This window comes from Spinacia oleracea, chromosome 4, assembly GCF_020520425.1.
Source record: "Spinacia oleracea cultivar Varoflay chromosome 4, BTI_SOV_V1, whole genome shotgun sequence".
Lineage (NCBI taxonomy): Eukaryota > Viridiplantae > Streptophyta > Magnoliopsida > Caryophyllales > Amaranthaceae > Spinacia > Spinacia oleracea.
The window spans coordinates 138,376,936-138,386,884 of record NC_079490.1 but is presented as its reverse complement, the minus strand read 5'-3'; the positions used below and the strand labels follow the sequence as shown (position 1 = coordinate 138,386,884).

At 41.0% G+C, this 9,949-nt stretch overlaps 1 protein-coding gene across 1 annotated transcript; it reads left to right on the top strand.

Annotated features, from left to right (window-relative positions):
- Positions 1-1,462: 1,462 nt before the first annotated feature.
- LOC130459277 (ubiquitin-like-specific protease 1) lies at positions 1,463-4,100 on the top strand. Its single transcript, XM_056826542.1, has 6 exons — positions 1,463-1,593; positions 1,673-1,852; positions 1,945-2,049; positions 3,436-3,505; positions 3,617-3,715; positions 3,817-4,100. Exons 1-6 carry the CDS (start codon positions 1,496-1,498, stop codon positions 3,913-3,915), a joined length of 651 nt encoding a protein of 216 aa, XP_056682520.1. The 5' UTR covers positions 1,463-1,495; the 3' UTR covers positions 3,916-4,100.
- The last annotated feature ends 5,849 nt before the right edge of the window (positions 4,101-9,949 follow it).

Sequence of the window (9,949 nt, the reverse complement as noted above, 5' to 3'; positions counted from 1 at the left end):
GGAATTAGGAAATGCACACTTGTCCCTAAGGACAAGTGGGAGACTGAAGGAAATAATGCCCTTGGTCCAAGTATGCATTCTATGTTAAGTCTAATAAATGCGGTTCAGTATTAATTAACAAGTTAATAATTCAGTGAGATCAAGTGAGCTGAATGCCTAGCTAGAGGCCGCTTCAGTTCAAGTGGAATTAATGATATTAATCCACAGCTTACTCTTGACTGAACCCGTAGGGTCACACAAATAGTACGTAAACGGATCAAGTATTTAATGGCATTAAATACTCAATCTATGAATATTCGGAACCGACGGATCTTGGTTTCAGTGGGAGCTAAGATCGTCACAGGCAAGAAATGAGTACTCCGGAAACGATGATATTGCCGGAAACGGAAATATGGATCGTATCGGAAATATGAATATTATCCAAGTCGTAGATGTTGCCGGAAACGGAAACATGGTACGTATCGGAAAATATTATTGGAAATGGAAATATTATCAGAATCGGAAATATTGCCGGAAACGGAAATATTGTCAGAATCGGAAATATTACCGGAATCGGAAAATAATTCCGGAAACGGAAATATTAAATATTTGTTCGAAACGGAAATTAATTCCGGAATCGGAAATATTAAATATTGTTCGTATCGGAAATAAATTCCGGAACTGGAAATTTAATCGGAAGCGTATCGTACGAATTAGCATCGGACGAGGCCTGCCGAACGAAGGCCCAGCACGAAGCCGGGCCATCGCCCAGCAAGCACGCACGCCACAAGCCCAGCCAAGGCAGCGCCCAGGCCTACCGCAAGGCAGGCCCAGCGCGCGCCAAGGCCACGGATGCGTGGGCCGCGCTGCGTGGGCTGCTGCTCGCACGCGCATGGGCAGCCCTTGTGGCTGCCGTGTGTGTGTGAGTTTGTGCTCATGCGTGATTCCTAAATCTACAAGAGTCAGTGTATGATTAAATTTCTATTCCTAATTGGATAAATTAATTAAATAGAATTCATGTAGGATTCTAATTTCAATTAATTCGTATCCTACTAGGATTACGATTCCTTTTCCATAACTCTATAAATAAAGGCCTAGGGGTCATTATTTATACAACAAGTTTTAAGTATTCAAAACTAAGATTTTTAAGCAGAAAAATCAGCCAATATTCTTGCCTACCTAACCGAAAATATTAGAACCTTAAGAGCGATTCTAGTTGGTCAATCTTAAGGCGGATCCGGACGTGCTGTGGACTATCTACGGAGGGACGACACTTGGAGTCCTAAAGACTTGTTCTTGTTCGGTTCGGGCGCAGCTAGGGAAGGCACGCAACAAAGAGTATGCATCTAAACTATGCTAAATGATTATGTGTAAATAATATGTTTCCTGGCTTTATGGTTTTTCCGCATGATTTATGAACTGTCATATGAATCATAACCTAACAATGAAAACTATGATGTTGGGATTAAAAGAAGGGGAGCACGTTAAGGTACATTGCACTAAAAGGACATTCAATATGGAAAAGGACTTTGAAATTAGTGTCACCGTTGAAGACACCGATCAACTTCTCTCGGGAGCATGGCTCAATATATCAATAATACAAGTTTTTGCTACGTGAGTTACCTAAATTCATATTTTGCCCCTAAATTTGATTTTTATGATTGTCTTAACGTTCTTACACTCTATATTATAGGGCTTTGAGTGAGTTGTGTTTTCACGATGATTGTCACCCCAATAGTATTGGATTCATGTGCCCGGAGATGATCTCGGCCACCATGTTAAAGTCCGATGCAGATCGAATTCTATTGTACATGACGAGGTCCATGAGTGCACTTAGTTCTAAGACATTCATCTTATGTCCATACTACGAAAAGTATGAAAATTACTTTGAACTTCGTTTTTAATTGATTGTTATAAATTTAACTTTTTTTTTTCTAACTACATACGTTTATTGTTTGTATGTAGGAGTCACTGGATGCTTTTAGTTCTTTGCTTGTCTAAACGTGAGGTCTACATATTTGATTCTCAACAGAAGAAGAGAAATTTGATGATTAAGGAGCCACTAAACAAGTAAGTAAAGTATGCATATGAAAATGCCATTTTTGCCAAAATTTTTGCCTTAGGTTCTTTAGTTCAAAGTTGGGTTCGAAAACATCATTTTTGCCTAAAAATGACCTAGGACGACCCAATTAGCCTTAAATGTGAAATAATAGATTGTAAAGGGACTTAGAAAGTTATAACTATGCATATGAGACGTGTAATAAGTTTGAAAACATTCCTTAGGTTCTTTGGTTCAAAGTTGGGTTCGAAAACATCATTTTTGCCTAAAAATGACCTAGGACGACCCAAATAGCCTTAAATGTGAAATAATAGATTGTAAAGGGCCTTAGAAAGTTATAACTATGCATATGAGACGTGTAATAAGTTTGAAAACATTCCTTAGGTTCTTTGGTTCAAAGTTGGGTTCGAAAACATCATTTTTGCCTAAAAATGACCTAGGACGACCCAAATAGCCTTAAATGTGAAATAATAGATTGTAAAGGGCCTTACAAAGTTATAACTATGCATATGAGACGTGTAATAAGTTTGAAAACATTCCTTAGGTTCTTTGGTTCAAAGTTGGGTTCAAAAACATCATTTTTGCCTAAAAATGACCTAGGACGACCCAAATAGCCTTAAATGTGAAATAATAGATTGTAAAGGGCCTTACAAAGTTATAACTATGCATATGAGACGTGTAATAAGTTTGAAAACATTCCTTAGGTTCTTTGGTTCAAAGTTGGGTTCGAAAACATCATTTTTGCCTAAAAATGACCTAGGACGACCCAAATAGCCTTAAATGTGAAATAATAGATTGTAAAGGGCCTTACAAAGTTATAACTATTCATATGAGACGTGTAATAAGTTTGAAAACATTCCTTAGGTTCTTTGGTTCAAAGTTGGGTTCGAAAACATCATTTTTGCCTAAAAATGACCTAGGACGACCCAAATAGCCTTAAATGTGAAATAATAGATTGTAAAGGGCCTTACAAAGTTATAACTATGCATATGAGACGTGTAATAAGTTTGAAAACATTCCTTAGGTTCTTTGGTTCAAAGTTGGGTTCGAAATCATCATTTTTGCCTAAAAATGACCTAGGACGACCCAATTAGCCTTAAATGTGAAATAATAGATTGTAAAGGGCCTTAGAAAGTTATAACTATGCATATGAGACGTGTAATAAGTTTGAAAACATTCCTTAGGTTCTTTGGTTCAAAGTTGGGTTCGAAAACATCATTTTTGCCTAAAAATGACCTAGAACGTACGACCCAATTAGCCTTAAATGTGACTACTACGTATATAATTGCATTTACATGTGTAAACAAAGTATATAATTGCACTTACATGTAAAATATTCTTTGCATTTACATGTGTAAACAAAGTATATATAATTGCATATTTTATCGAATGTGTAGTGCTTTTCGGAGTTACAAGAGACTAGGTGGACAATCTAAGGGAACTAAATTAACATGGATTCCAGCACAGGTATATATATATATAATTAGTTTATTATTTACCTAAGAAATAAGTTTTTCAAAATTATAACATACAATGTGATAGAAATTTTACTTGTGTTATTTATTTTAATGCATTTAGTGTGCTCAACAACCGGGATCACTAGATTGTGGCTACTACGTCATGCGTTTTATGTACGACATAATAATGAATCATGGTAATAGTCAAGATCTTACTAAGGTATGTTCTCATAAACTACGTACTTTATATAATAAATTGAAGTACACAAAACTATTATATTGATCAATCGTTGATAAATTGAATTATTTACACTTTTTTAGGATTTTTCAAGAACATTGCCTTATTCAGCGGAGGAGATTAATGAGGTGAAAGATTTTTGGGCAGATTACTTCATGAACAATGTCGAATTTTTAGCTTAATTTGTAATATGAACTTGATCTCTAGCTAGCTACGTACCTTTGTTGTAATAATTTTATGTTTGTTGTAACATGTTGGTTGATCGATCTATGACGAATTTAATTGCCTTTTATTGGGAACGTTAATTACGTTGTAAACTTTTGTGACAGGTATTAATTATAAATGTATTCCCGGTATTGGGAATGAACCGTCTAATTTCAAAGACGATCATGTCGGAATTTCCAACTAATATTAAAAAACGAATATTTTTTTTAAAAAAAATAAGTCATTTGCAACGCACGTTAGCTCAATGTGCGAGGCAAATGACTTAATTTTTTGGCGCTAAAATTGTCATTTGCGTCGCACATTAAGCTATTGTGCGTGGCAAATGACTTTTTTTTTTTGCGCCTAAAAGTCATTTGCGTCGCACAATTAGCAAAAGTGCGTTGCAAATAACTTTTCAACATGGTGCCTGAAAAGTCATTTGCAACGCACATTAGCTAAATGTGCGACGCAAATGAACCTTATTTGCGTCGCACATTTAGCTAATGTGCGTTGCAAATGATTTTTCAGGCACCATGTTGAAAAGTTATTTGCAACGCACTTTTGCTAATTGTGCGACGCAAATAAGGTTATTTGCGTCGCACAAATGTGCGACGCAAATGACTTTTAGTCATTTGCGTCGAGAGCTTTTGCCACGCACGATGTGCGACGCAAATATGCTTAAAAGTGCGATGCAAATGACCCTTTTTCCACTAGTGTATTATTTATACGCTGATGTACTTGTTTTTTTGGTTTGAATGTTTTTTTCTTGCCTTGTGATATTTTCTCTAACCTCACTGTTCTCTTACTTAGGGCATCATCTGCTAAACAAAGTCGCACTCGGTCTTGACAAGAATTGGAGGGTGGTTGAAAAGTGTCTGGCTCCGCCTTTCGAGAAATATTATACCATTGACACCTTCTGTGCAAAAGCTTGTCGCGGTCGGCCTGCCAGTTTTGTGAGCCCTTCCGTTGTTGTAAACAGAGGTGTTGTTCCTCGCGTAACGCGAACAAGAATTTCTGCTGCGGCTAAAGCTACTTCTTTTGCACAACCCGAAATGACTGCTGGTAACAGATATGTTGCTCTTCCTTCCGGCCGCGGGGGACATGCTACCCGGAAGAGGTCTTCTCTTCAGACGAAAACCAATTCCCCCAAACGGTCCAAAAATGATGCTGACAAGACGGCTCAGGAGAAAGTGAAGGATGTTTATGCTAGTGTTGACAAACCCCTGCAGACCTCAAGTGCTGGCACGAAGGTTGTTGAACATCCTGCTAAGTCGGTCGAGATTTTGGATGTTGATCTGATGTCCAAGCTGAACCGGAAGCAAGTGATGAGTGATCTAATTAGTCAGCTGTGCCATCCTGTGCCCTTCTCGAGGCATAGTCCAAGTATAAATAGGCCTTCCAGCTCGGAGTCTAAATATGGGGTCATAGTTCGTTATGGGGATTACATCGAGGATAAGACGGTTATGCTGTCTTCGGATACTCTTACCGGACTAGCTTTTCCTCCTGGTCACGCTGACGAGCACTGGTAACCGTTCAATGATGTGCTGAGGGGCGAGTCTATTCTGTTTGATCGTCCCAAAGATGGGGGTACCCTGGGATATCGGTCTTTGCGTCAAGTTGTCACACCTGCTGACGGTGTGCCACAAGAAATTGAGACGCCGACTGCATAGTTAATGCATGACTTATATTCGGTATTTATTTCTATCCTTGGCTTGGTTATTCCACCTGATTGCCATACTCGTTTCATTTTTCTTGTTCTGAACATGTTATCTTTTTAGGTAACGCAATCTGCTACCGAGCTTATGGAGTGTTATCGGAGTTATCAACGTCGTTTCAAACGATCACAAGCTGAGAAAGAGAAACTTCAGGGTGACCTTGCTGAATCTGTCAAGACTGAAGGTGAATGCCGGAAGCAGATTGCACAACTTGAGCTGGATGTTATTGCTGCAGGCAATAGGAAGGTCGAATTGGAGCTTCTTCCAGCCAAGTTGGAGAAAGAGGAGAAGAAGTCAGCTGAGTTGCAGGTTAAGCTAGATGCGGCTTTGCAATCGGCCCGGGAGGTGGAGAAGGCTGCCAAAGATGGTCGCAAAGCTGTGGCACTGAAGGCCATGCAGAAGTTTATTAAGTCTGACTTTTATTGCGAGGAGATGAAAGGACGCTACAACGGTGGATGGACTGCTGCCCACCGCTGCGCGGTTAAGGCTTTAAATTTGACATAAGCTGCCTGGGGTAAGGTGGAGGTGTCTTATGAGGAAGGTGGCCATGTTGAGCCGACTGGCATGGAGACTCAGACCTTTCCGGACATGGTTATTCAGAATGATGACCCCTGCCTTCAGCCAGATAGAGAGATTCCTGAGTCTGCCTATTGGAGTGATACAGACGGTTCAGCTTGACGGTCTTGGCAGTCATCACAAGGCTCTTCCTGTGGCTCCTCCAATAGTTTTTTCAGGCCTCGCACCTGTTAATATCTGTTGGTAGTTTTGTGAATGTTATTGGCGGATGTAATTTATAAACAATTTCTTTTGCTTCTTTTTAGCTGTTGTGGCACTTGTCTTTTGCCGTGTATTCGTGTTTCAAGAACGTTGTGTTCGTCTTGATGGCGCCGTTTGTGGCGTATGTTTGTGCCTTTTAGCAGCTACTCACTCCGCATTTTACTATCTTTGGGTGGTGGCTGTCGTATCCGTATTTCTTAACCTTTTGTGGGATGTCCTTAATGGATTACTCGTTTCTTTTATTGCCGTCGTTTTTCTTTTAACTTGATACGTTTTGAATTTTGCCATTTATCGTATTGTGTACTGTCGTCGGATGGTTCGATTTGCTGAACTTTTCGTTTATATAAAACCGGGTCTCGCATCATTGCCGACTGAGGCAACGTGCTCAACTTGTTACTTTTATAATATCGTATCTTGCACCATTGCTGACTGAGCCAATGTGCTCAACCTTTTACTTTCATTATATCGTATCTTGCATCATTGCTGACTGAGCCAATGTGCTCAACCTTTGATTTTTAGTATGTCGTATCTTGCATCATTGCTGACTGAGCCAATGTGCTCAACTTTTGACTTTATTGTGTCGTATCTTGCATCATTGCTGACTGAGCCAATGTGCTCAACCTTTGATTTTTAGTGTGTCGTATCTTGCATCATTACTGACTGAGCCAATGTGCTCAACTTTAGATTTTTGTTGTATCGTATCTTGCACCATTGCTGACTGAGCCAATGTGCTCAACCTTTGATTTTTAGTGTGTCGTATCTTGCACCATTGCTGACTTAGCCAATGTGCTCAACTTTTGATTTTTGTGTGTCGTATCTTGCATCATTGCTGACTGAGCCAATGTGCTCAACTTTAGATTTTTGTTGTATCGTATCTTGCACCATTGCTGACTGAGCCAATGTGCTCAACCTTTGATTTTTAGTGTGTCGTATCTTGCACCATTGCTGACGGAGCCAATGTGCTCAACTTTTGATTTTTGTTGTATCGTATCTTGCACCATTGCTGACTGAGCCAATGTGCTCAACCTTTGATTTTTGCCATTTTTGTTTTTACTCTTGAACATACTTTCAGTTTGTATATTAGATTTGAAAATATGGCTCTGTCGGCCCTGTTACATTATGTTGCCATACAAATTCAAACGTGGAATTTTCTTAAGGTATATGCGTTCCATGAATTCTTCAGCGGTGTTCCATCCATCTCCATTAGCCTATATGATCCAGCTACTACCTCTTCCCATATTTGGTATGGCCCTTCCCAGTTTGCAGTCAGCTTGCCTTGCTTTTGTGCCTTTTCGGTTGCTGTTGTCCTGCGGAGTACTAGGTCGCCTACTTCCAGTTTTCTATGCTTCACCCGTTTGTTGTAGGCTCTGCTCATCCTGTTCTAGTATGCTGCCGACTTGATTTCTGCTTGTAATCTTATCTCTGGCAAGAAGTCCAGTTGGTGTCTGAGTAACTTGTCGTTTTGGTGCTCCTCGTAATGCTGGATGCGGAGAGTGGGTAATGCTACCTCAGCCGGTATAACTGCTTCTGACCCGAAACACAACTTGAAAGAGCTTTCTCCTGTTGCCTCCTTTACCGTCGTTCGGTTGCCCCATAGAACTTCTGGGACTGTGTCTGCCCATTTACCTTTGAATTCGTCCAGCTTTTTCTTAAGAGCTGTGAGTATCTGTTTGTTTGCAGCCTCGGCTTGCCCGTTGCTCTGTGGGTGGCAGACTGATGCGTAGGCGAACTTGACTCGATAGTCTTCCAGGAAAGCTCGGATAGGCGTGTAGTCGAATTGGCATCCATGGTCGAACACTATTGATGTCGGTATACCGAACCTTGTTATTATATTTTTCTAGATGAATTTCCTCACTTGGTTGGCTGTTATCTTTGCTACCGGCTCAGCTTCAATCCACTTCGTGAAGTAATCTACGGCAACAATTAGGAATTTTCTACCTCCAGAGGATGTTGTGAAGGCTCCTACAATGTCCATACCCCACCGGGCGAACGGAATTGGATTTAGAATGGGCATTAGGTCATTTGCTGGCATACGTATCACAAGAGAGAACAGCTGGCATTACTCACATTTTTTGACATAATTATGTGCATCTTCCAGCATAGTCGGCCAATAGTATCCTTGTCTTTGGCAGATCAAGGAGAGTGTCTTTCCTCCCACATGGTTACCGCATATTCCCTCGTGCATTTCCTCGATTAATCTTGCGGACTCATATGCCGTCAGGCATCGTAACAGGGGGAGGCTGAACGCTCTCTTGTAGAGTTGTCCCTGATATATGACGTACCAGCAGACGTCTTTTTTACTTTCTTTGCCTCGTTGATGTCGGCCGACACCACTCCTGTTGTCTTGTACGTCCAGATATTGTCGTACCATTCTTTGTTTGCCGTGATGACCATTATTTCTTTCCCTTTATCCTCCGTGCTTCTTCTGTGCATGATCTCTATCATTACTGATCTACTGAGTTCGATTGCTTTCGAACTGGCTAGCTTTGCTAGGCTGTCTGCGGCAGTGTTCAACGCTCTGGGGACCAATATGATTTCAAAAGCTCCCAACCTTGCTGTGAGTGTTTTCAACTTCTCCTGGTATCGCCGCATTGACGGTTCTTTGGTTTCGTACTCTCCTGAAAATTGATTCTCCACCAGCTGAGAATCGGTTGTCATTATTACCCTCTTGGCATCTGCCAACAAACACAAGTGCACCCCTGCAATGGCTGCCTCATTCTCTGCCTCGTTGTTCGAAACCGTGAAAGTGAATCTGATTGCATATTCGAACCTATCTCCTGCCGGTGAAGTCATGACAACACCGGCTCCTGCGCCTGACTGAGCGGCTGATCCGTCTACTGATATTTCTTAGGATTTTGTTTTGGTTTCATCCTCCTGATAAGATGCTTCGACTACGAAGTTGGCTAAGGCTTGGGCTTTTATTGCATTGCACGGGTGGAATTCCAGATCATATTCTGACAACTCTATGGCCCATCGTAGCAGTCTTCCGGCCGTGTCCATTTTCTGCAAGGCTTTCTCTAGCGGAAAGTTCGTCAGTATTTCTATGGTGTGTGCATCAAAATATGGTCTGAGCTTTCTGGCTGCTATCAGGACTGCGTAGGCTAATTTTTCTATCAGTGAGTATCTTGTTTCCGCCGGGTTCAGGACGTGGCTGACGAAGTATATCGGCTGTTGGATTTTATCTTTCTCAATAATCAGTACGGCAGCGACAGTTTGGGGTGAGGCAGACACATATAATTTCAGCTTGTCGCCCTCTTCCGGCCTGGCTATTGTCGGCAAAGTTCGAAGGTGGTGTTTAATCTTCTCAAAGGCTCTTTCCTCGATCTCTCCCCATTGAAACTTTTCGTTATGTTTAAGAGTATTAAAGAATGGGATCGACCTGTCTGTCGACTTGCTAACGAACCTTGTCAGGGCTTCCATTCTTCCTGTCAGCCTTTGTACATCCTTGATGCTTTTTGGTTGAGGCAGACTGAGTATTGCCTCTACCTTGTCTGGGTTCGCGTCGATACCTCTCTCGCTG